Source organism: Puntigrus tetrazona, chromosome 16, assembly GCF_018831695.1.
Source record: "Puntigrus tetrazona isolate hp1 chromosome 16, ASM1883169v1, whole genome shotgun sequence".
Classification (NCBI taxonomy): domain Eukaryota; kingdom Metazoa; phylum Chordata; class Actinopteri; order Cypriniformes; family Cyprinidae; genus Puntigrus; species Puntigrus tetrazona.
The window spans coordinates 5,405,645-5,432,235 of NC_056714.1; the positions used below are offsets into that span (position 1 = coordinate 5,405,645).

Sequence of the window (26,591 nt, forward strand, 5' to 3'; positions counted from 1 at the left end):
GGACCTGGTTGTTGGAACTCCTCACAACAGCCCCTCCCTGGCGCATCCATATGGCACCCATGTCCAGGTCTTTGTAACCTCCTGGATGGGACATGGCACACCCTGCCATGGGTGAGGCTAAAAACTATAACTCAGTTTAGTGCCCCCTCTACAAGGCGAGCTCATGCTTTGAAGTGGAGTATGTTTTTGAATTGGTGTTCTTCTTGCAGAGAAGAGCCCTGAAGATGCCGCTTAAATTTGTTTTCTTTCCTGGAAGAGGTGTAAGAGCGTAGGCTGTCACTCTCGCACCTTGAAAGTGTATGTACCTCCTATCCTATCACAATTCAGTGGACTGCTGGTTCCTGTGAAAGCATGAGCTGATCATTAGGTTCCTGAGGTGTGCCAGAATTTTAAATCATCCTTGTTCACTCCTGGGATCTCTGTCATCCTGGATGGACTTCAGAGATCCCTTGAGTTGCTGGAATTGGTTGAGCTGAAATACAGTACCTGTCTACTAAGACCGCGCTCTTGATTGTGCTCACCTCCATTAAGAGGGTCAAGTATTCTTAGAAGCTTTGAGCAGTTTCTTGTCGGTTGGAGAGGTCAGCAGAAAGAGAAAGTTGACTCCAAGCAGGGGTTGGCCCACTGAATATTGGATGCCATTGCCTTGGTGTACCAATCCCAATGAGGACCATGCCTCCTGGGAGTGAGGGCTCACTCCACCCAGACTGTTGCTTCTTCATGGGCAGACATTTGTAGAACTGTGTGCTGGGCAACACCTAATTCCTTTGCAAGGTTTTACAACCTTTGTGTAAAGCTTCCATAGAGACCTTTTCCTTGAGGGCTTTCTTCCCCTTTATGGCCAAGCTGTAACAATTTTTCACTGAAGGTGGAAATCCCTTCTATTAAGAAATGTTTGTGGGCAGAACAGCAGCATGGCTATTTTCAGCAGAGATGTATTCACCCGTGGTCCTCTTGGGGACTCGGGTCACCGAATTCGTGCTGGGGTGTTGGGAAGGTTTGACAGCTGCAGCAGATATTATGTCCCCATGCCAAAACTCTGAACCAAATGCTGATGCCGGGACTCGTTCTCGGCTCCTCAGCGTACAACCTGAATGAGGGGATGCATGCTGTTGCCGTATATACGGCATGGAGCGTCTCAGCATGTAAAATCCACCAATTTTCACTGGTGTTTTCTTTAAATCTCTGTCATGATTGAGGCTCCAAGGTTGACTTCTAATGTCGTCACAACATGATTTCTTTGATGCCGCCATCAGAATGTATGTAACTGAAGCCCGGCTCACACTGTGTGATTTCAGGCGCAATTTGGCTGTCTGAGACATATTTTGAAAATCCTAAAAGATTCCTATAATCCTAGGTTAAAATCTGCAGTCTTTGATTGTTAGTTTGATATGTTCACCGACAGCCGATTAATAGCCGTTGCAATCAAATTTGACCTCTCTGGCAGTGTCAGAAGATTTGCTAGAGATTTCTTCTTGTGTCCTCCGCTTACAGAATACATCTGATATTTGCTACGATAAACATTGATTGTGCCACTGTTTTCGTGTGGGTGTGCTTATTCTTCGCTGGTATTGTCGCCGTTTATATACTTTTTATGATAGTCAACATGTCAGCACCGTGTGCAACGCAACTCGAGTTTATATTAAACTCTGGACAATTTTTTGCACGCATTTTAGCACGTCTTTTCCGTTGTACAATCTGTCATTAATAACAACTGAGATCCCACAGTGTGACTTGATCATCATGTTCGTACAGTCAGACAGGTACAATCCCAAAGGACTTATAATTGCACAGTGTGAGTCCGGCTTGAGACATTACACTGATTATTCACACCCGTAATTAATTATCCCCGTGCTCTCTGTATGCGTTTCAGTCATGTTTGGTGAGTCATTGTTTGTTGTTTTCAAGGTTTTTGTTCTGCTCGAGGAACTTGTATGTACTTGTTTATGTGCTCTTTTGGATTTTTGCCTGTTTCTCAGCTGTGGACCATCTGGTTTTAATAAAAAACGTTCATGCAAACGGATTCTTGCTCTTTTGCCTCATCTCACAAAAAATGAACACTGAAAATATAAAAATAGGGGTCAAATTTGAATATCGTATGGTTCATGGTCATTTTCAAAGTTAGTAGGGACTTTGGAGTGAGCAAAGCACATAGGAATGCAGTTAAGTGTTGTATGCAAAAAAAAAAATTATCTAGTTTTTAAATCTAGTACTTTCAGTAAGATGACTTCCTCCAGCCTGCTGTTCAGTGTAACTAAACATGAACATTGAAAAAAATGTTATATACAAAAGTCTAAGCAGGTATTCAGGGCTGTGAGTTCATCTCTGTAAAGCGGCACAGTGGAACTTGTTTGTTCATTCCTCCTGAGAACAGAAGCTAAACGGTACATTGAAGTAATTAAAAGCGGTTTGTTATAAATCTCCCACATACTGTGCGTCCCAGAGAACAGTGCTTTATGTCCCTGTCGACAGGATCAGGCTGAGTAAACCTGCGTGTGTCTCGAGGGCAGAGAGACACAGGAAAGCACACCGTTCACATCACGGAGAGCTCATACCTTGAAAAATAAGTCTAATATGCGGTGGTAATGTAAGAGTGTGTGTCTCGGTGCAGGCCCTGTGTGATCATTATTCTCTCTCTCATGCACCACTGATGCACATCTCATTACCAGATGCTTAATAATGTGTGTCGTGACGCTCCAGAGACGCTCTTTTCCTTATGAGTTCAACCAACAATCATTTGTTCTTGTGCAAAACATTTGTTCTTTACACTTAGTTATTAATTATAGGCAGGGAAAAATTAACACTTGCCTAGCAAATACAGTAACAACTGGTCTGTCTGCAAGTAGCATCTCTTGCAATGTAATAACTGCTTTATTTTAAGGCCTTAGTTTCTTAGGTTTAACTTGAAGAAGGATTCTTACAGTTCAAACAGTTACTTGAAATAAAATAAACATAAAATATATGAAAAAGCTTTTTACGTCAGCTACGTCAAAATTTCCTACTTGAATTCATTTGAACTGAAATAAAATGATATAAAATAGTACTCTCTCATTGATTCTAAAATAGAACTGAAGTCCTAAAATAACTTAACTATAAGTATAAAACTAAACTATAGATAAGACAGGCAACTATAGGCCAAAATTAAAACTAACTAAAAATGAAAATAATAATAAAATAAAAAAATAATAAATACATAAAAGAAAACTATTTTAAATAAAAATCTAAATGTAGAAAAACAAATTCAAAATATTAAGAAAAACAGTAACACTTGTTAACTTTTAACTATGGTTTTTCCCTCAATAAATTCTTAATTCGCTGCTTATTAATAGTTAGTGTGGTAGTTGTTAAGTTTTTAGTTATGTAGAATAAGGCACTAATATGTGCTTAATTAGCACTGATAATTGACTAATATTCTAATATTATGCATGCTAATAAGCAACTAATATGTGTAACCGTAAAATCAGAAAAACTACAGTAGCATATCAGTTATACTAAAATAACACTAAAATAAATGTACATACTTTAAAAGGACAATTTCAGAGCTCAAAACGGCACCAAAAAAAGTATTTTAACTTAATGGCTCATTTTGGACTGCTTGGTTTTGTGACATCACAAATATAAAACCTATAGAGCCCCAGATTTAACGTGTGTTGAGTAACATGGCGAATGGATACAGTAGATACTGCTGGTGCAAAACACATGCATGCAAAGACTCACAGTCTCTTGTAATCCGTCTATTATGCTACTAATCACAGACTATGAGCATTCAATTATAGTCAATTACAATCATTCTTCTCCCTGACTGATTCTGAATACATTCTCACGATCCTTGACAACATGCCAACAGACTACAGGGAAGAAACACTTTTTTTTCGGTGCTTGAGGAGACATAAGTTAGATGTTTTCCTCTTTTGTTGCTGTTATTACTCCCACATCCTGAAGCCGTTCTCCTGCACTCACCGGCTGCCGTTTACTGCTGCTCTCGTGCATGCATTCATCAAACGGGTGAAATATATGACGTTAAGTGAAGTGCAGCCAGCAATTTGTGGCTTGTGACTTACAGGTCACCGATATACTCGCGATGAGGTTCTTTTTCGTTCTTTGCTCACAATCATATAAAAATATACTGCTAACAAACATCTGTCCGTTCTGCTGAAAGCACGTTTGGATGAACGTGTTAATATGTTCTGTGAGCTTTCCCTGCATCATACGGGAACACAATGAACTGAAAGCGGGGAAAAGCAGCTGTTAGGAAAGCATCTGATCATGTTTGCATATTAGAATATATTTGAGGCTATAGGTTTTGCAAGAAACCCTTTTTTTAAACACACCGACATTACAGTAGCAGATGTCACGTCCTTTTGATTTTGAAAACGTCCTTCACGTTCAGTTTACAGACTTTCGCAGGAAACATAGGAAGTCGGGGAGGGTCTCGTCTTTGGAGTTTCATCAACAGCCGTTCGAACATTGGCAAGCAAAAAGCGATTAACGCATGACAGTTCCTACATATAACTAAAAATAAAAGCAACAAACAGGCTGTGAAACGGAACAGACATGAAATGGGAGTATATTGAGGAAAAGGTTTACTGCAGAATGTCAGAGATTCACCAGATTAAACATTTTGGAACATGTTTAAAAAAAAAATAAATGATCATGTTTTTTTTGTTTACTGTGACTAGGTTTAATGACCCTTACTGATTCTCTTGGCTTTCCGTGACTTCCAGACTATAAACGAGCTGCTCTTGTTTGGACATGAAAGGAAAGTATTTGCAGGGTGAACTTTTCTGTCTCTCTGAACCTTTCAGCAGTGTGTGTGTGTGTGAGTGTGTGTGAGTGTGTGTGTGCGTGTGAGTGAGTGCGTGTGTGTGTGCGCGTGTGTGTGTGCGCGAGTGTGTGTGAGTGCATGTGTGTGTGTGTGCGTGCGTGAGTGTCAGTGCGTGTGTGTGTGTGTGTGTGTATGTGAGTGTGTGTGTGTGTGTGTGTGTGTGAGTGTGTGTGTGTGTGTGTGAGTGTGTGTGTGTGTGTGTGTGTGCGTGTGTGTGTGTGTGTGTGTGTGTGTGCGTGTGTGTGAGTGAGTGAGTGTGTGTGTGTGTGTGTGTGTGTGTGTGTGTGTGTGTGTGTGGATAATGGTTAATGTGGGCTCAGGAATTTGATTATTTGTATAGATTTTCACTTTTATGGAAAAAGCTATATTCATTGTTTATCAGTCGTTTATGCTTTAGCATAATGAGGCATGAAATAGACTTTCTTTTTCCCCTGACCGGTCTCTCCTGCCAACATTTATTTTGCCCAAAGCTTAAACAGATCGAAAAAAGAAGTCTACACGGTGTGAAATATTTCAAACAACTCTAAAACTAAAAAGTTTCTGGTTCATTTTTTCCAACATTTTTTTTTCAGCTGTTTCACCGAATTTCTCACTGAAAGAAGTTAAACCTCTCGCAGAACTAATTCTGGTTGTTTTATAGGGGGAGGAAAACCTGTTTCTGCCCCAGAATGAATGAATGAATGAATGAATTGCAAGATTGTTTTTTCAGAATCTCAAGATATGAACCCAGAAGAGTATGATATGAACTCAGAATTATGAGATAGAATTTCACATTTAATTTTAATATCAGATTTTTGAGATAAAGTTTTTTTTTTGCACGGGCGGACACAATATTCTACAGGTGTTGAATGGATATTATGTTTGTATCATTTACAAAGGCGCATCCAAATAAAAACTGAATTTTCCACAATGCGTGTCTGCTATTTTTATGCTTATTAGAGCGCTGCGCCGTTAGCTTAGCGACATGCTCTTGAAATCAATTGATTCGAGTGCGCTTCACAGGAGGGGTGCTGTTAGCATGACGCCGCTAAAGTGATCAAATCGGTATCTTGAGGTTTCTTTTCAGATGCTGACTCACACGAGTCTGCAGCTCACTATATATCTTGTGTCACAGCCTCAGCTTGGGAACACGTTCCCTAAATCCCCCACCGAATCCACTTTCTATCGCAGACCCTCCGTCAGTAAGCGGACAGATTGATGGCAATGTTCCCTTTCCTCGAGCTCAGTCACTATCGGTTGTTACACTTCACAGCACAGCCGTCTTCCTCCAAAACACACCACGGCTGCCGCAGTCTGACTCAGCACAACTCAACTCCTTACAATCATTTCCTTATTAATAACACATGAAGCCCGTCACGGCGTGTCCGGATCGGGATCAGGATCTCCGAAGCTTTACTAAAATGCCAGTTGTTTAGATGCAAGTGTTAAGGAACGTCACGTACGCACGTGCAACAGAGCGCTTTCTAAATGTTAGGGTTCTTATTGTGAACAATTCAACCGTGCATGTGTCGAACTTTTTTCGACACTGGCGATAAAGACTTTTCCAATCATAGTCTGGCCACGCCCACATCTCAACATCCAATCAACAACTGACGCATAAAACCAAGTCCTGTTGCGGTTGTTTTTTTTGCAATCGTCCGTAGAGCCGTCACAACTTTAGTCTAAATGAAAAAATCGACTCAGTTAGCCTTGGGATTATATGCTAGCTGGTCGAATCCACTTCAAAGCAAACATTTAGTGGATATATGCATTTCAAAGTCTCTCTCCATCACCACACGGATCGATGAGTTTGATGAAATCATTTTGCACTTCAGTTCCCCTGCTTTCATATTAAATCTAAAGGTGGAATCTCTCAGACTGATAGGCTATCGCTGAAAGCAGCTGTAGCTGTCAAAAAGCTGTCAAATATGTATTTGCCAATACGCTTTGTGTATAATACAGATTTCATCAAAGCAGCTTTACAGGGACGAGCAGGAAAACAATGAATCAATGATGCAAATCGAACAGAAAGTACTTCCAAAAATGCTTCATTATCAGTTATGAATTACATTATTATGTATTAATCACATATGATGGACTAACAGTGAACAACATGTTAACTGGTTCTGTGCGGCATCTGTGGATCCGATCGAGCACAGAAACACATTCGTAATCAATCAGCAGTAAGGGGCGTGTCCACATACAAAGAGGGAGGAGCCTGCGTTGTATAGCACGTTTGTGAATTTGGGGTGGAGCTATCAAGAAAGGGGAGTGACCTTCTGGAGAAGGCATCGTTTGGTTAACGTTTCTCAGAAATCACTTGCCGTACCTTTATTTTATAAATAGTTTTAGCATTCATGGTTGTTCGTAATACGAATTTATTCAACTTGAAATACACTGTACGTGTAAAATAGCTAAAATATTATAATTGTTAGTTCACGATACGTTAACTAATTTTAATTTGAACCTGTAAAGGATTTAGGTGTACATCTTGTATGATAATGAAGTGGGCACTCTGCACATTTTCCAGGATCAGACTTATCGATTTCATTTTCTTTTTATGTCAGAAGAGATTCCAGCAGTATTTGAGCCACCGACTGTTACCGATAAAGTTGGCAAAAAGGTCAAAATCCATAATGAAGGAGCACCAGACAGAGCGATGGAAAAGTGAACTCGAGTTACTGGATTTGTCAAAGGTCAAAATAAATGAGAAGGACTGTGAAAAAAATATCACACTCAGAGTTATTCTTATCTGAACAGGATTCGATTTGTCAGAGGACAGACTTTTCAAAAAAAAACAAAAAAAACAACAACTCTGGGTCGTTCACCTCTTCATGGAAAGCCGTCTCTGTCCAAATAGGGGAGATTCAAGCGGCTCAAACCTAAAAACACACCCCCGGGCTGTAAAGACACTCGCATCCTATTTGATTTTCTAGCCTAGTAAACAGTTTTCCCCAAAATAAACATTTACTCTCCTTCTCATGTTATCTAAAAGCGTGTTATTTTCAAGCCGGAATGCGGGAGCTGCTCTTCTTCATAGGACGAAAGTGGATGCTGATTTATCCCGTCAAGCTCCAAATTAGCCTTCTGCGCTATGTTTCATGTCTTCTGGGTTGTACGATGGCTTTACGTGAAGACGACCAAAATTGTGGAACGAAACGATATCGGTCAGTGTCAAACTAACGGGAATGATGTGATTGTGGCTTCATATGCACGGTAATCAGACTGCAACGGGCCTCGGTGCTGTGCATTTATGATAAGAGACAGAAGTGATGCACAATCCTTCAAAACTGATAACGCTTTACATCATGTATACTTAAAGACCGAAGACTGTAGCTCGATTGTGTAGACTGCACGAACTGTTTAACTCTTTCTCCCTGAAACGTCATGCACTTTAAAGGTGTAGGTATCTTGCCGTCAAGTTCAATTAAAAATAGAAATCATAAATACCATGACATGACGCACAGGACTGCTATCAGCACAGTACTTGACAGCGGCTTGAGGGCTCTTGTGAGATTTGTGCCAACCGTGCCGCTCGGCTTATACATTAAACAGGTCAGGAGGACCGAAATATCAAACCAGTTTACTTCAAAATACCTCGTATATATTATATTGCCAAAAGTATTGATATAATGATATTCTAACGATATTCTAAGGAATTGTGTGCTTTTCATTTTATAGCACTGGTGACAGGAGCCATTTCTATACTAACATGCCAATGCCTCCATTCATGTATAAAAAAAAATGAATAAAATGTATGATTGAGTCAGTATGAAGCCAACTCCTAATCCAGTTTGAGTCAAAAACTCATCACTAAACATCACTAGCTGCCCAAACTGTTGATATAAAATTAGAAGCACACAATTCCCTAGAATATCCTTATATGCATTACCATTGAGATCTGTACTCATGGATATAACTAAAGTAGTTAAACCTGTTCATTGGAAGGGGATGACTATACTTTTGGTAATATAGTGTATGTAGCGTTCCCTAATATATATATATATATATATATATATATATATATATATATATATATATATATATATATATATATATGGGTGCTGTGAGATTTTCCTATGGGTCTTTTAATGGGGTTTTCCATTTAGAGAAACAACAACATCAAATAAATAAAACAATCAAATAAAAAAAAAAAAAAAAAAAAAAAATATATATATATATATATATATATATATATATATATATATATATATAACCTATGCAAAATGCTAGGAACTAAAAAAACTGCTCAGTTTTCTTGACATTTTCAGTAAGTTACTCATTTATTTCAAAGGAAATAAGAAATGTAAAAAAAGAGTTAGATTGAACTAATTGTAGTTACGATCAACATTATGTTAACCGAGCTCATCAGTCTGTATGGAAATGCAATATATGACATACTGGTTTTGTAATAATTTTGAAATGCCTGTTTATCATTTATATAATATAGATATGTTTTGAGGATTTTAGAATGGATTTTATGTACATATAATTGCACTTGCGTACGGGAAAATGTTTGCAACTTAAGACATTTTATTAAATCGATACATTTTGATTTTTGTAACTCAAAACCATGCAATAAGTTGTATGTCTCTTGATTTGGTCTTCATAGAGCGCAGGTAACATCTGGAAAAGGTATTGATGTACCAATCACTTTGTAAAAATGAAAACTTTTCCAATCATCACCAACCAAACTGGAATCACACTTCCCCTTTGGTCACTGTAACGGTTGACCTTTCTCTGTGTATTATTTCAAGGCCTGAGAACAGTGCTTTATCAGAATAAATGAAGGTCATTCTTTCCTTTCTACATGCATGTGTCTGATTGTGTTCTCAGAGAACTGCTGCATTAGACCGGCAAGGCTCGTATTAGTCTTCATTTATTGTTACGGTCATTTAATAAGACTCAGTAGGGAGGGATGGACTGGCACATAATGCATCATAACTCCATATTAAGCAGAAGCAGCCTTTCCCTTAATGCCATCATGATTAGAGATGTGGGGTATGGATGCTCTATGAGTGTTATAAGTATAATATTGCCACTATATGTGCTTGAGAAGTCAAAAGTGTTTCATTTGTAAATTCTTCACAATATATTCTCAAAGTAGCTCGTCCCATTAAAGAGAAGTGAGAATGTTGCATGAGCGATATTTATTTTACAATGACTCCTCAGATCTGACTAACAGAATCTACAAGACTTGGAAAATAAAGAGACTTAAGTGCATGAGTGTGCCAGCTTGTGGCATGATAGATGATCAAACTGTGAGACACTTACTAAGCCCTTCATAAGTATCAGTATTTTGTCGTCATGTTCATCATTATCATCAGAACACATCAGGTAGATAATAGCAAAGATAAAAATGTAGGTAATATGATCTGTTAAGGACTTTAAAAGACGTTTTTTAACAGGACATCTAGCCAGCAACGTATTATAGTAATCGAAGTCCTCGTAATTTTTCAATACTTTTAAGATGAAGAATGTTTTTCAGTAAACAATGGAGTATTGTTCCACGTGCATCACCCTACTGTGGAAAAATTGGAAATAAAATAATGATCTATGATCAGAAATACCAAAGTAAATCGGTATTTTTATATTGTATATAGTTGTATATAGTTTTGGGCGCATTACAGCAGTGTCTCGGGTCTATGGGTAATCGCTTTTAAGCTTATAATTTAAAATCGGTCAAATTCAATCATTATATTAATTGGTAAAAGCAAGTTCCAGTTTCTATTTTTATTACATTTTGTTTAATGATGCCATTGCCACAGAAAGGATACTTTTTCATTTTAGTAAATTAATTGGGGTTTTGTTGTGTGTGGCCATTGCGGACAAGGCGACTTCATATAATAAACTTGAAATGAAATCATCAGTACCTATTAGTTTCCATTGGACAAAACAATTGATTTAAAAAAAATGATGTGTGATCTGTACAACAATTTGTGGGCAATTCTATTAATGTGCATATTTTCATGCCCACCTATGATTGCAATATCATTTCCACAAAGTAGACCACAGACGGCCACCTTACCTTCTGTATCAGTGAGAAGACTTCCTCTTCCTGTGGGGTGGATAAGATGCAAAGTGTGGCATTTCGTTGCTATGCGAGCCTAGGCAAGCCCTGCGATTAAACAATAATAATAAAAATGAATGTCAGTCTCAGTTGGCTGAAATATCCAATCCTGCTCTCGTCTATTTGGAGTCTAGGTTTAATATGCACAAGGGTCATTAAGAGGTTGCAATGGCGAAGCGAAAGCACCGGCCCTCCTCTAAAGGTTCTCCCGCCTTTATTGTTCCATCAAATTACGCCTGCCCTGCCAAGCATGTCTGAGCTACGTAGTTAATAAAAGTCTGCCGAGAGTCACCGAGCGCATGAGGTCGAGATTGTCGCTGTGGAAACGTGAGATAGCAAGCACCTGTTCCTTCCCTGGCGCCCTGTCCTCCGGGGAAGGTGCGGCGATTCCTTGGAGTGTCATCGGCTGCCAGATTCAACCCAACGGAGCCGCGTCTGATCCCAGCATCCAGCTCCTGCTCAGCTGTGCGGCCGAACGATGTCAACAAAAGCTGGCGGCGCTGGCGCTCATGCACGACTTGAAATCGGGTGGACTTGGTAGAAGCTCAAAAGCGCCAATCAGCCAATTCTAGATCAAACAGAAGCAAATATTAAGGTTATAATGCACACCAGGCCGGAAATATGCTACAATGCCAATGCTCGGTCAACACATTGCATGATGCCGATTGTTCAGGTCTAGTGGTTAAAAAACGCAAAAAAAATTTTTAGGTGGTGTTGCTTTAAGATGTAAAACATATTTTACTTACCTAATTCTGGAAGGCGTTTGCCTGCCTAGCAACAGCAATGCCATCAAGGGTGCAATTCCCAGGTAACACAAATACTGATGCATTACATTCCTTGAATGCTAAATGAATAATGTATGGCTAAACTCCATTGACCTCGTCAAAGATCATGTCACGAAATCCAAACCTGAAATATACGGCTCAAACGCGAATCACTACAAATCTACAGTAGACTAAAGAATCATATTTGTGTCACGCTACAGCACATCACAACAACATTGGAAGCTAAAAGAGAGCTAACCACATGTGGTCACACAGGGCTGAATGGAGATGAAATGTATATTTGCGCTTTTGTTTGGATGGGCCACAAGTATCTCATATAGCACTCAGCTCAGGTTCTGCTGCTGTCTTATCATTAGTCTTAAATATGAAATCTCACAGCGTTCGGTATTGTTCACATCATTTCAGCTGCCTTTTGCATTTCAAATATTAATAACTAATCAAATATCCACCGGTTAATAACCAACCAGCGCTATGAACGCATTTTTGGTCAGAAACTGCTTTGTAAAGAAGCGAGCGGAGACATTCGTGACGTCAACCCGAAAGAGATGGCAAAATGATTATGCTTTGATATAAATGAAGACAAATTGCTTTCCTTTGGAATAACATGCCCGACGAGACCAAGAAATGTTCATTAAGAAGCCCATTTGGATTATAGTGCTTCTCGGGCATAAACGAAATAACAAGCTACTAAATGCTGGCTATTAAATCCGTTTCTGGAAATGATCAGTCATGATTGATGTTGCGTGAATGTCCCTCACGACTGTCGTTTTAATATCATGCCGGGATCTGCAGGCCCATCACGAACAGATGTTTTTGAATGTTATGCAAATCTTTGCGGCTTCGGCACCTCGAGTAGGTGTGAGGTCCTGTTTTACTGTGGTCTATCCTCACGGCCCGGAGGTGGATAAACAGCCTTGGAAACAGATCCAGAATGGGGGATAGACCTATATTCGGTTTAATAAATAATGTCAATGAGTTTAATATTATTTCAATAATCGAATGGGTATAATCTATGCTGTTCCGTTACTGAAGTAGTCCAACGATTGACAAAAGGAAGCGATTCGAGATCTGGGTTTAATACATAATCTCAGCAGCAATCATAAAAAGTCAAGTCTCTTGTAACGGTAAAAACGTCTGAATCAAATAATCACTAGACTGAAGAGAAAAAATATGTGCAAGACTTTTAATTCAACAGGGCATCCCCTAGAAGAGTTGATCTATGTCCAGCCAACAAAATGTAGATATAAAAACCAATAACTCATCATAAAAAAATTGGATATTGCCGTAATTTTACATCAATGAAAAAATACATAAATACATGCATGGCAGTAGGAACAGTTTTGTTTTTTTTTGCAGAATAAATGAAACGATAAAAAAAAAACGATAGTTCTGACATAAAAGACAGGTTACTCTGTAATTCATCGGAAAAAAGCAGGACTTCCTCCACAGTCCCGTCCGTTGTGCTTTTATGAAAAGGCAAACATGAATTTTAAACGTATGCACTTGATCATGCATCACTGGAAACATTATAGCAACACGCCAGCATATATGAACGAGCCTGCAGTGAGCATAACGGGGTTGATGCTTGCAAAATCCAGTTAACGCCCTATCCGACGGAAAAGAATGCATGTCACAGCAAACCTCTACAGTTATATATGTATTCATGCAAAGCTAGAGTCTGATCGTTGCGTGCCATTCGTGCAAGTGTCCCGTCACACATCGGAGTTGAGGCTGAGGTTGGCTAGCCGCGGGTCTGAGTTGATCTCGTATCTGTAATGGTATCCCTCCATATGATCTCTGCACGCGTCACGGATGTTGTACATCCACCTCTTGATTCCCTTCCTGTTAAGGTAAAGGACCAGAAGGAAGATGACCCCGATGAGGGCAAGAACCATGCCCAAGAACACATAGGAGGGCTCCAGCACGCGGTCCATCGCATGTCCGTCGTCGCTCCAGCACGAGAGCTGCGGTTGTTCCAAGGTTAGAAGCGAGACATTTTTTAGTCCTGCCGGGCTGTAACAGGTCAGATTTAATCGGTCCACCACAAACTGATGCCTCTCCAACCAAATCAACATGTCCTCGATATTGCAATCGCAGCGCCAGGGGTTTCCCGCGAGTCTGACTCGCAAATCGGGGACCGAGCTGAGCTTCTCAAGGGTCACGTTGGGCAGGACTTTCAACGCATTGTCTCGCAAGTCCAACTCTTTAAGCGCCCGGTTCCAAAACGTGTCATTGCTGATTGCAACAAGCGAGTTGTTCCTCAAATCCAGAACGGTGAGGTCCGACAAGCCCGTGAACATACCTTCCGGAAGGAGCACCAGGTCGTTACTGGACAGATCAAGATGGGAAACCTTAGGCAGGCGGTGCGTGAAAACATCTGCAAGCACGCCAACGTAGGAGTGATTGTATAAGGACCTGCTGAGGTTTAGAACCTCGATCTTGTTGTCTTTAGGCAAAGCCTCGACGCTGAACCCCAAAATCCTGTTGTTGCTGAGGTCGAGCAACTTCAAACGTGGCAAGTTTTTAAACGCCAGGGAGTCCAGTTGCTCCACTTGACTTCCAGACGCGTAAAGGTTTGTTAAATGCTCCAGCGGCCTGGGAAAAGATTCACTGTTCAGATTCCATATCTCGTTTCCATTTATGTTAAGCGTGATGATGTTTTCTGGAAGGGGCTGTGGGACGGATGTCAAGTTTTGGCTCACACAGCTCACCGCCGAGGTTTCGCAGGAGCACTGGGCAGGGCATGAAGATAAGGACGAGCAGGAACACGTCAGGAAGAGTAAAACACAGAGAGTCAGGTTACACATGTTCCTTTGTTTTCTCTGAAGTTGAAGCAAAAGAAATAATCCAACATCGGACATTTTGAAACGACGCGAACCCAGCGGCGGGAAAGTATTTCTCTCCGCGGAGACGAAAGCAACGTGCTCGCGCTTCTCAAACAACCGTTTAACGTAAAATCTCACATGTTTTTTCTTTGTTCTTTCACTCGGGGTGGCTCTTTGAACTTTCAGCTCCTCGGTAGCAAGCAAACGATTTGAGACGCGCCTGCTCCGATTCCGTCACTTTGCGCGTTCGTACCGTCACTTCTTTTTCCAAGTCCAGAACGCAAAGCGAGTTTCTTCAAAAGTAACGTTAGCGTCTCCCAATCACTCGACCGACTCCTGTGCAAAAACTCCGAACTGTTGTTAAACTTCCCGATGCTTTAAAAAGACGCCGTAGATCCGCAAACCCGTAATCGTGTGGTTTGCCGTATGTTTTCGCGTGCACCGCTCGGGGCTCGCGCCTCTGTCCCGCTGCGCGCGCTGTTATGACTCTCCCCCGCCGCGCGCTCCATCCACCCCGCGCGCCGTTCACCGGACTGTACCATCACGAGCAAACAGGGGGCGTCGGGGACCACACACGATCCTGCAGGATCCAGCCGAGTTGTAAAGTTTTCCAAATGGCGCATTCTTTGACGGGAATGTGCAGGTGAATAAACCAGTATTTACACATTCTGGATATAAAACATTATAAACACGACACAACCATTTGCGATAAAATGTAAAACACACAACAGTATCATACATTTATTTGTTTAACACACATTTACATTTCAAACTTGCACATAACATACCTGTGAATATGTTTTATCTATCTATCTATCTATCTATCTATCTATCTATCTACCTATCTATCTATCTATCTACCTATCTATCTATCTATCATCTAATATGAATATGTAATATGAGTCATGTGATTCATGTGTTAGGTATGCCCTGTAAGCCCCGCCCCCACTGTGCTGACGCAAGAGAGGGGACTCCCTATCCAACTCGCCATGACATTAGCAAGCAGCACACAGTGTAGTCCGTCACCGAGATATGCGCACAATCATAAATAACTGGGATGTTTACAAGTAAATAAAACATGTTTGTTTCACGAGCGCAAACTGTGAAGTCTTTTACGCGCCGAGCCGTCCAATGACAAATAGCGATACAGGGCTGCAAGTTGAACCGTCCAGTGAAATGTAAGGATACGTCTCCGCCGGGCCAATCAGAATTCGCTTTACTCGTGCGTCCGCGCTTCTAGCTCTTACTTAACCGACTAACTCCACTGCAACATATTTGCTGCAAAACGTCAAGGTTCCCTTTAAAGATGTTTCTGTGGATCTGTCGCGTTGGAGACAACACAAACCGGTCATTTTCTTTCATCTAGCGTCAGGTGAGCGAGAGATATTAGCGTTTTGTCTTTTCATTTGACGGGGTTTGAGTGCATAGTTCAGCCCAATATGGTTCATAAACATGATGGTGATGTGTCAGTCACTCAGAACAGACTTCATGACACACATCACCTATTATTATGTCGTATCCGCGATCGGCTCGTGTTTTAGTCATCGTTTCGACAAAATATTACAGCTTGAGTCTAGCTTGATTGTCAGTGTCCCTGACTGACGGTATTTAACGAGAGACAGGTCTCCAGATGTGAACAAACGACTCGTTTGCTCAGTAATTTAAACACATAATGATAACATCGGTAATATCCAAAAACTGATGCAATAAAACTGAAGCCAGAATTAGCTGATGGTGGAGGTATTTGGAAGGTGTCAAACTAGCACTTCATAATGTTTCTTCAAGTATGTGTACTTTTTTTTTATTATATTTAGTGTTAACTACCAGATTAAACACTGACTTCATTCCCATCGACTGTTAAAGTTATTCCATAAACCTTTGTTATTACTATTTACTACAGGAGATGTTTTAATGCTACTTTTATAATGCTGTTGTGGTATATATTTAATGTTTGATGTTTATTACATATTGCATTTATTAAAAAAAACAAAAACAACTAAAAAAAAAAACATGCAGTTTTTATATAATTTTACACAAAACAGAACTAGTTTGAGTACTTCATGTGGTTTCCAGTCTAGTTTAGGAAAATTAGTTCAAATTGCAGCCTAGTCTAGTGATGAATAAAAGCACAACTTTGTATTATCTGGTGAATTTTACAGTTTAATCGCCATTTCGGTGTTCTTGATGTATAATGAAGTTGCCGTTCTTTCTTTTCAGGCACCTTTTGCAATTATGGAGGCTTAAATGGTGGAGCGTTTTGGGGGGAAGGAGACTTTCCCCTCGAAGCTGATGGACTCTTGAATGGACGGTGCAGGACTTGCCTTTTGTAAAGTGCAATAGATCGCAAGTTAACTTATTTTTTTTGAGAAAACTGGAATATATTTGTATGCTTTTGTACATAGAAAGCGGCGTTTTCCTCGATGCTCGTGATCGTCCTAAAGGTTTCGTGGAACGTGTTGGTGGCATGGTGGATTGAGATGAGCTAGATCTTCTCTCTCGGGGGCCGCTAGGGTGCTGTGGAACCTCAACACATGCACAATCCTAGCGCCCTGAATTCACCGAAAGGCTAAACCCGTTCCCTCTTTTTCATTTTTGTTTTCTTTAATTTATCGCAGTTATCTAAGAAATTAATTTCTGTGTCAGTCTAAGTTAAAGCACAAGCTTGCAGGTGTTTGGGTTTTTTTTTTTTTTTTTTTTTAGGGGTTGTATCTTAGCGGGTGGGAAGCTAAAATGAGTCTGGGAAGCCCAGACTGCACACCGAAGTGCCGCTCCGCGAGGCACGCGGAGGAAGTGATGGCCGCTTTGACCAGCGGCTCGGAGGGCCGTCTGCGGGGCTTTCTGTCTGTCCACTGTCACAATGCGGCTACCCTGCGGGACGAGTTTGGGCGCACGGCTCTGCACCTCGTGGCCTCGCTGGGCAAGCGTGACCTGCTTCGGTGGCTCCTGGACAGCAAGCACGTCGACATGCTGGCGAAGGACAAGGAGTCTGGGTGGACCGCCCTGCATCGCAGCGCCTTCTACGGCCAAATCCACTGCCTCCTGGGGCTCATCAAGGTGAGACTCTACCAAAGCAGAAAAATACCATGATGTCTTTACAGATACTTAAAGCTGCATGTTTTTGTCTTGGTGTTTATATTTAGACCGGTTCTAAATACGTAGTGATTCGTCATAGGCGTAAACATAGACATACATTGTTCTTTCTCAAGACTCATGCCATTCTTTTTATTAGCCGCCGGGTTGCTTGGTTGAAGGAAAATGCATTGTATTTAATTTTGTTCATCGTCATGTGCACATTGGTGTCCTCAATCTGGCAACCTGCATGTGCATCAGGTCAAAACAACAACAACAAAAAAGAAATTCCTGGGATAAAATGCACATTTTTGGTAAAATTCACATTGCAGGGGCTAAATATCATCCCTGTTGGACACGAAAAACAGCGCCCGGCGGCAACGGTGTAAAAGTTGCCCACTTTCACAGGAAAACCTCACATTTAGCAACACTATGCACACTTCACTTGAACCGCGAACAAGCAGTGCGCTCTTTCCCCGTCCAAAACTGGGTGGTTTTTGAATGTCCATATTAGTGAAAGACCGCTTCTGCCAATCCCAAAGCAAGCAAGTAACGCCTGTGTGACGCGTGAGTCTGTAGAATACGAGCCGCCAGAACGGCTTAATCTTTTCCTCCCCGTTCCATTGGTTTGTTGGTTTGTGTTCCAGCGTGGAGGAGCGCTGTCCATCCAGGACAAGGAGGGTCTTTCTGCCCTAGACCTCACCATGAAGGATCGCCCAGCTCACGTTGTGTTCCGAAACACTGGTAATCATGTCCTTATTAATATCTACGATTGGGGCAGTGCTACGTGCTCTTTGTTCGTTTCTCCTGTAGCACTTTTGCATATTGACACACAACATCTAGTCAATAAAAATGCCAGAACCATGATTGTTTGTTGGTTTCACTGTTCAGTCCAAACTAAGACATTCATGCTCATGCTCTAAGATTGAATATGTTGGCAGTTAAATGAGAGCATGTTTGTGTTTGGCTTGAACTTAAATCATTGAAACCAAAATTGTTCCTTATCAGTTCACATTGTTTAGTTTGACTATTTGTGGATCTGAGCACATCATCAGTTTCCAACACAACAAACGGTGCTTGTATACACTCACGCTGTCCTGTTAGACTCCGTGTTGAGTTTAATTCTTTAAATTCTCGCTTGAAGAGTTAAGACTTGGATCTGTGAACAGTATTTGTTACTGGGCTGCAAACACAAGCACACAGCTCACTTTGTTGATCCGATCTCATCGCAGACCCTACTGAAGTGTACACTTGGGGAAGCAACACAAATTTTAGTCTGGGACATGGGAACCAGGAGAGCAGACACCATCCTGAGATCGTGGACCTGTTTTCAAGATCTCGGATCTATGTCAAGCAGGTAAATGCCTTTCAGTGTTACTAAAGTTTTGGAAAAAGTCTTTTTTCTTTTTCTGTCAACAGTTCTTTTTGTAAATGACTGTTATTAGTTTTTTTTTTTGTTTTTTTTCTAAATAAATTTAACTTGTTGTTGTTGTTATTATTATTATTATTATTATTATTATTATTATTATTATTATTATCATCATCATAATTATTATTTAGAAACAGGGGTACACAAGTTTTTAGCCTGGTTTTTATAAGAGAGTTTGATGAAATTAATAATAATTAAATTAATAATAGGGGTAATATTATTGTTGTTGTCTTTTAATCAAATAATAAAGATAAAGTGAACAGTATTATATTAAAAATTCTATATATATATATATATATATATATATATATATATATATATATATATATATATATATATATATATATATATATTTTTTTTTTTTTTTATTTATTTCATGAGTTTAATATACTATATTTGAAAATAATAAGGGAGTATTCAATAAAAAAAAAGCAGCTTTCTTTTTAGTAAGGGTTTTTTTTTTTTTTTTTTTTTTTTCTATCTAGTAGAAATCGTACCAAGTATTAAAGTTGGTCAGTCTAAAAAGGTGTTACTGCATTAACAGCTGTCAACCATGTTGGTATGCAAATGCTGAATGTTGGTATTCTCTCTGAACTTATTTTTTTTATTTTGCTCGCACATGCACCCCACTTACAGTGCACCTGTTTATAAAGCACTCAAAGTGTACCAAAGTTCTGTGTATTTACAAAACAGTAAAATACCGTAAGAGAAGTAGAATATTATACATAAAAAAATATATGAATAATAAAATAGCTACCCAGATTTAATAAATGCTTTAACTGTTCCACAACTGAAAGGCAGCAAGGAGGTTTTCATCTTCAGAAGCTTAATATTTTCGACGCAGTCACTCTTAAACTTCATCATTATACATCTATATGGATTATTTTCTGCTGATGAGGCACATAGTGTTATGAAATCCTCATCTGCAATGCAATTCCCGGAGGCACGTGTGAGCAAGCAGGGCCTAAAACTCCCCGGGGTTGCGTGTGACAACAAGAGAGGACTGTGAAAACAGAGGACCTGCGAGCGTTGCCTTGATAACGGGCTCCTCACAGGGAACCTCCTTCAAAACAAAACTCTCCAAGGGTCCCTTCAAACCATCCGAGGAAACCAAGACCGCTTTGTTACTCTGCAAATCGTGTTCGAAAATGCCCTTGAGGATGAAAACTATGTTCTTGTTGATGAGGAGAAGCCTCTTTGTGTCGGAACTCACGCAACTACTTTGAGCTGCTTTGGCATACCTGACCCTGAAAGATGCCAACATCGTGCTTTAACGCTGTATAAGTTTCCATTTTTCCATGGTCATAGCGGGGACTCATTTGCATTTTGGATGGATAACCAGCTTGTGCTCATATGTGGATGGGAAATGTGATCCAGTAGTGTTGCATGATCCCATTGTCAGCCTTTCACTTGGGATTCGGGCAGTTTTGAAAGGAGAAAACACGATCAGAAAGCATAAGGCTATGGATGTCAGCTGTTTGGAATATTTCTAGAATAGCAGCTTACCCTTGAGAAGACGTTTTAGCGATGCATTTCATTTTTCATTGTTCAGTCAATGCGTGTACTTACATTCGGCTAATTAATTTCTGAAGTGCAGGGCGGTCCTTTAATTTTACACTGCCCATTGTGATGACGGATCTTGTTTCCTGACCCTTTCATCAGCTCTCCAATGCCCCCTTACATGGAAAGAGAGCGCATTGTGACCCGCCGCGCTGTTCTGCAGGTGCTTTCGGTTAAATATTAAAATATTCATTCAGGGATAACTTTGGCAGATTAAATAAGCGCTGCGAACGCATGCGTACGGCTGCCAGTCAGCGCAGAGCTTGGACGCTTTACAGAACATCTCTCGCTTCTGTTTCAGCCTTGAGGAGCGTGTTAAATTAGTGATGATGTTGACCTTGGCACCCCTGCTCCGCTGCAGTCGACTCCAAGCCAATCCAGAGCTGGCGGGTTTTGCGGAGAAAGGGCAAAGCTGTCACGGCTAAAAGTCAAAGCCCTCGTGACGAGCAGGACGCAGCTGGTTCGTTCTGGGCCCGCAGTTATTCTGTCCAGGTCTCGGTTCTCAATTGATTGATAATCTCCAACGATATCATAATTACGGTGGCCTTTTAAAGTATTTGCTACACTTAAAGGTGTTTAAACGTAATTGCATTAGACATCTTTGGTGGGGGGCCAAAAAAGGGCCTAGAAAAGTGAAATTAGTTCTTTTTTGGATTTTTTTTTTCATTGTGGTGATGCAACGCGCTTTGGTGTTTTTTCCAGTGACTTTTAACCGACTTGTTGCAAAGGTTGTGTCTAAAGCTACAGCAGCCGAATCAGTCATTGACTGTGTGTTTGTGTGTATGAATTTACCTCCAAGAAATACATAATTTTATTAAGCAGTGATTCAATTTATCAAAGGGGACAGTAAAGACTTAGCTATTGTACCTACTACTAAAATTTTAGAAAATGTAAAAAAGGACTTACTTAACCAAAAAGTGATTGTCAGTCCAAACTTTTGTGCTTTTGTGATGGTAACATGATGGTAATGTTTTGTTTTTCTGTGTGTGTTTTAAGGTGGTGCTGTGTAAGTTCCACTCTGTCTTCCTGTCCCAGAAAGGTCAGGTATACACATGCGGACACGGACAGGGCGGGCGACTCGGACATGGTGATGAACAGACATATCTGGTAGGACACTTTACGGTGGGTCGACACACGCATTTCTACATCTGCTGTCTTTCTAAGACTTGGCGTTCGCATTCGTATCATAGGTTCCCCGGAGGGTGGAGGGGCTCTTGTCCCATCACTGCTCTCAGATCGCAGCGGCCCGAGATCACACTGTTGTTCTGACAGAGGAGGGATACGTCTATACGTTTGGGCTCAACACCCACCATCAGCTGGGCCTGGCACCTCCTCCTGCTTCCAGCCACGTTCCCAAACAGGTCAGCCTGGATATCGCAAAACTAGTGATGCATCAAAATAAAAATTCTGGGTCAGGTCACCTTCGTTATATTATATTTTGTCAAAGCAGCTTTACAGTTTTATTCAATAATGCTCGATTTTCATCCATGGTTCAGTGAGTTCTTTGTACAGCTCAGTTCAGTGCAGAAAGTGTCTGTGCAGCATCGATGGAAATTAACGGTCTTGAATTGGTCCGTGAATTGCATAAATGTGTGCTATTCTGTTGACTACAGGTCACATCTAAGTCCCTGAAAGGAAGGTCTGTGATTGGTGTTGCAGCTGGCAGGTTCCACACTGTTCTCTGGACTCGAGATGCGGTGTATACCGTAGGATTAAACGGTGGCCAGCTTGGTAAACTACTTAAGCACCCAGACCTGTTTATCATCTCATACAAACAAACAGATTGTTTAACTGATCTAAAGTGTCTCAGGTGTTTCGCAAATCCTCTTAATGCACTTAATTATTAGAGCATCTGCTTCATTTGGCTTTTCCCATATGAAAACCCGTGGTCCAACCATTGCGATACATTCAGGTTACCTGCTTGAGCCCAACGGAGAGAAGTGCGTGACTGTTCCCCGACAGGTGTCCGCTCTGCACCGCAAGGATGTGACCGTGGCTATGGCTGCAGCTAGCAGTGGAGCCACGGTCTGCGTGACCGAGAAGGGAGATGTGTACCTGCTGGCAGATTATCAGTGCAAGAAACTGGCGTCCAAGTGAGTGCATGTTGCCTCAGCCATCCAGATTCATTCAGTCTAACCAGAAGACTTCTCATCCATCTTAACTGTCTGAAATATTTGAGTCTTTCCGAAAGTAGTCTGTCAGTCTGCCATCAAAATGATTTTGTATAATTACCTCCCAGAAGTGTCTCGCATGATTGAGTTCCCAAACATGTTCAAATGCAAAATAATATAAAAGCATTTATTGCATTTTGTTTGTGTGCTCTGAGACACAATTCGTTTATTATGAAGGAAACGAGAGTCACAAGTCTGAAACGACCTACTGATATTTTGCACCAGTTTTCCAAGAAGTCATGATTTTGTTTGCAAATGTTTAATGCAATATTCAAATATTCAGCTTTAACTCTTTAAATGGAAAGCTATTTTTGAACACTGTCCTTGTGTAATCTTCCAGACAGCTGAACCTGAAGAAAGTTCTGGTGAGCGGTGGTAGTTTGGATCATCGTATCGATCCTCAGCTTCTGCATGACGGTGGAGGAGAGAAGCTGGTGATTCTGGCTCTGGATGAAGCTGGAAGGGTGAGTGACATACGACACCGAACTGACTTTCAGTCAACATGCAAAACTGTTATTAAAAAGATTAAAATACCTTGTGTGACAAAGATTAAGGTAAACTTAGATGAAAGCCCAAAGCTGCCTGTTCCCATAGTCGGCCGATCTGTCCTAATCATACAAGGCACACGTTTCTAGAAGGAGGTGTTACAATCCCTGTTTTAATATCTTCTTTTGCTAGTCTATCACTCAATCAAATGAAGATGCATCAGTGCTCAATTGAACACACAGTCATTCTCAGATTAATATTAATATAGCTTCTAAAAGCAAAATGTCTAGATTTTCGCTGTAATAGCTTGTTGCTGAAATAATTTTATCCAAAGTGCTTACGTTAATCACAATTTAGCAAACTGAAATAACCTGACATGCATTCAGTGTAATCCATCATCTGAACTTGAATAACTCTGGAGATCTTTGTGATTTAGATAACAGTGAGAAGTAATGCTGTGTTTTCTAATATCACCTAAAGTACAAGAACAACAAAAGGCCTGAGACCGAGCCTTGTGGGACGCCACATTTTGCAATAGTTAGGTCAAGCAGATTTTCATCTACCCAAATTCAGTTGTGTGATTTGACGGGTAGGATCTAATCCGAGCTAGGGATTAGTGTGACTGCCCAGTTGAAGCAGACTGTATTTTGTATTGACTGTAGTTTAAGATATGCCTGGATGATGCCCCAGTTGCTAAATTTTTCTTGCAAGGCACATTGAATTCACACTTATGGCTTCAGTCTGTTGCAGAAAAGCAGAGGCTGACAACGAACGGAAATGGGCTATCACAATGAATTATGGGGAGTTTAATGCATGAGTATATATCATAGACCACCACTGAAACTCTTGAAAGCTTACCCCTTTTGGCTTGTTGTTAATGCTGAGGTGCATGGTATTCTAGGCTGCCCATGAAAGCTTTTTCAGTGAACATATGATATAGTTAATATAGCAATGTCTACGGTAAAATGTTCTAGACTACGATGATATGATGACTGAAAAGTGCCCACCCAGGATATCTGCCAGTCATAGTACGTGCCTGATAAAAGCCTATCAGCGGGACCAGCCCAGTTAGTGAAATGGGGTCCAAGTTGGATTTAGTCATACTGGATGATTTTTGCATTTTCACAGCATCGATACCAGTGCGTTTTCATATCTATGTATTTTAAAACATGTTCTTTTCTTTTTTTTTTTTTTTTTTTTAATGAAAGCTTAGCTTCTGATGCTGCCACTTAATTTGTCGGCACATATGCCTAAATGTCTGGTAGTATGCCAGAGCTATTTGGTTTTATATCTTTACAGCTTGTCAGTCCATCTGTTTATTAAATGCCTGCTTTAGCAAACACCATCATTTTTGCTGTTGCCCATGAGGGATTTAAATAAACCCTGCTCCCTCTGATCACGTGCCTTGTTTGTTTGAGGTGTGTTAGTACTTTTCTAAGAAGTCTTAAGACTTGAGGTTTTCTGTAATGTGGAAAACACGGATGGAATTGTGGAATCCTGTCCTAAAAATGAAAATGACTGTGTAATGTATAGTCTCATGGAATTCGGCACGTGTTTGATTTATTAAAGCAAAAGGAGGGCAGTAAATATGCATTAGTGTCTGAATATTACAGCGCAAAAAGATTATTTAGGTTTTGTTGATTAGATTACCACACTTTTTAGTTGTAAATTTGTATAAAATTCCAATAGCGCCAAAATATTGATATTAATTATTATTAAATGGGTACGTATAAATTAAGTTGTGACTTTAATTGTGTAATTGAACTTAAAAAGGAATCCAGAAATATTAAAACACAAAAATGAAACAGGATATTTCATAGAGCCTCAAAAATGTTTTTTTAAAAATGCATTAAGTTGCTTTTGTTTCAATTGTAGACATTTCATTATTTGAATTATTTAGATATTTTGTTTAACCGTTATAGTGAAATTCTGCAACGATTACAAAAAATTAAAATAAATAAAGCAGATTTTATAGAGCCTTTTTGTCGGTGTGTTTTGACTTGAATCCGTAGATTTGAGACTCAGAACACATTCTCAAGCGTTTAGCTCTTATTATAGTCATTAGGCTCACAGCCCTGTCTTTGTCTGATGTTTCAGGTGTTTTGCTGGCGCTCTACGGGCACGTCAGTGAGACAGTGTCGCTGGGCGTACGGCCGGCAGGTCTTCATGTCAGACATCTCCCTGAGTAAGAGCAGCATGATGTTTGTGACTCAGGATGGAGAGGGCTTTAGTGGACAGTGGCTGGGCCAGTATAAGAAAGCTGTAGACAAAAAAGGTACCGAGACCATCGGTTTAACATTTTAAAATGTTATAAATAAACCGGGATTTCTAACTAGATGCATATGAATGCTCTGTTGTGTCAGATGGCGTGGAGGTGTCCGGTCACTCAGACGGAGGCGGTGCTTATGAGCGAATCCGTCTGGAGAAGCTTCCTTGCGTCCACAGAGCCGTCAGCATCACCATGGACTCTAAGGGACGAAACTTTGGAGTGCTGCAAGCCGACCCCAAAACCAGGTGCAGATAATGATGATGATGACGAAGGTCACAGATGTGTGTGACTAAAAGACTTTTAATTTGTTTGGAGTGCTGCAATCTAACCTTTCTAGCTCTCTGTGTCACTGAATAGTTCCAGTTCTTTCTGATCATCGTTGTTTATTATACAAAAGTAAACAAAATGGTGTTAAAAGCAGTAAAATAGTACCTTGATACTGCATTCAAGAACCATTAATGGAATCTAACTTCATGCAGATCATTATGTTCTGGTTCTCAATCTTAAGTGTGTTGTGTTATGTCTTCAACCTGCTTGTGTTAACTCTTTCTTCTCTCTGTTTTCAGCTTGTATGAAGTTCCCAGCGCTTCTGCGTCCACGTTCTCCCAGCACTTCCAGCGCCTCCTGGCCGAAGCCGACGAGACGGACAGCATCCATGACGTGACCCTTCAGGCCGGAGATCGCAGCTTCGCAGCGCACAAATACATGCTGTCCATGCGGTCAGACTACTTCCGCAAGCTGCTCCTGCCGGAGGGCTGCAAGGAGGCTGTGGAAGATGGAGAGGTGAAGAGAGGAGAAGACTCCGTGGGCTGTGATCTGCTGGTGCTGGAGAAGGTTCCTCCTGAGATGCTGGAGCAAGCGCTTCAGTTCATTTACACAGACTCCTGCGAGTTGCTGGTTCACGGGAGCAGGCCCGTCATCCCTCGCTCCAACCAGAGCTCAGATCCCGGGCCGCAGCAGCAGCAGCTGATCCACAGTCTGCAGGCTCTGGGGCTGGAGAAGCGCTCCGCTCTGGACGTGTACCGCTCTCTACCTGCTGAGACTCAGGATGCAGACAAGCCCAAGGCCAAAAACAACAAGCCTGGGAAAAAAGGCAAGAGTGGTGAACCTGGACAAAACCCTG

General features: G+C 40.8%; 2 protein-coding genes across 3 annotated transcripts in view; one reads left to right on the plus strand and one right to left on the minus strand.

Annotated features, from left to right (window-relative positions):
* Nucleotides 1–12,828: 12,828 nt before the first annotated feature.
* On the minus strand, nt 12,829–14,996 carry tpbgb (trophoblast glycoprotein b). The gene has a single exon (XM_043261998.1). The coding sequence runs from the start codon at nt 14,518–14,520 to the stop codon at nt 13,372–13,374; it is 1,149 nt and encodes a 382-aa protein (XP_043117933.1). The 5' UTR covers nt 14,521–14,996; the 3' UTR covers nt 12,829–13,371.
* A 555-nt stretch (nt 14,997–15,551) lies between these two features.
* The window catches only part of ibtk (inhibitor of Bruton agammaglobulinemia tyrosine kinase), a 22,245-nt gene continuing 11,205 nt past the window's right edge, over nt 15,552–26,591 (plus strand). Inside the window, exons 1-12 of one of the 2 annotated variants that reach the window (XM_043260900.1) lie at nt 15,552–15,856; nt 16,702–17,538; nt 18,201–18,297; nt 18,786–18,910; nt 21,539–21,649; nt 21,733–21,903; nt 22,156–22,273; nt 22,455–22,635; nt 23,054–23,177; nt 25,297–25,474; nt 25,563–25,713; nt 26,035–26,591. The exon at nt 26,035–26,591 is cut by the window's right edge and continues 55 nt beyond it. In XM_043260900.1, the coding sequence (XP_043116835.1) occupies nt 17,215–17,538; nt 18,201–18,297; nt 18,786–18,910; nt 21,539–21,649; nt 21,733–21,903; nt 22,156–22,273; nt 22,455–22,635; nt 23,054–23,177; nt 25,297–25,474; nt 25,563–25,713; nt 26,035–26,591 (2,137 nt within the window). In that variant the 5' untranslated portion in view covers nt 15,552–15,856; nt 16,702–17,214. The remainder of the gene's footprint in view (nt 15,857–16,701; nt 17,539–18,200; nt 18,298–18,785; nt 18,911–21,538; nt 21,650–21,732; nt 21,904–22,155; nt 22,274–22,454; nt 22,636–23,053; nt 23,178–25,296; nt 25,475–25,562; nt 25,714–26,034) is intronic. The other variant, XM_043260899.1, reaches the window with a different exon arrangement.

What these genes read in the sequence shown, in the direction of transcription:
- tpbgb (XM_043261998.1), bottom strand. Translation starts at nt 14,520, where the DNA reads ATGTCCGATGTTGGATTATTTCTTTTGCTTCAACTTCAGAGAAAACAA.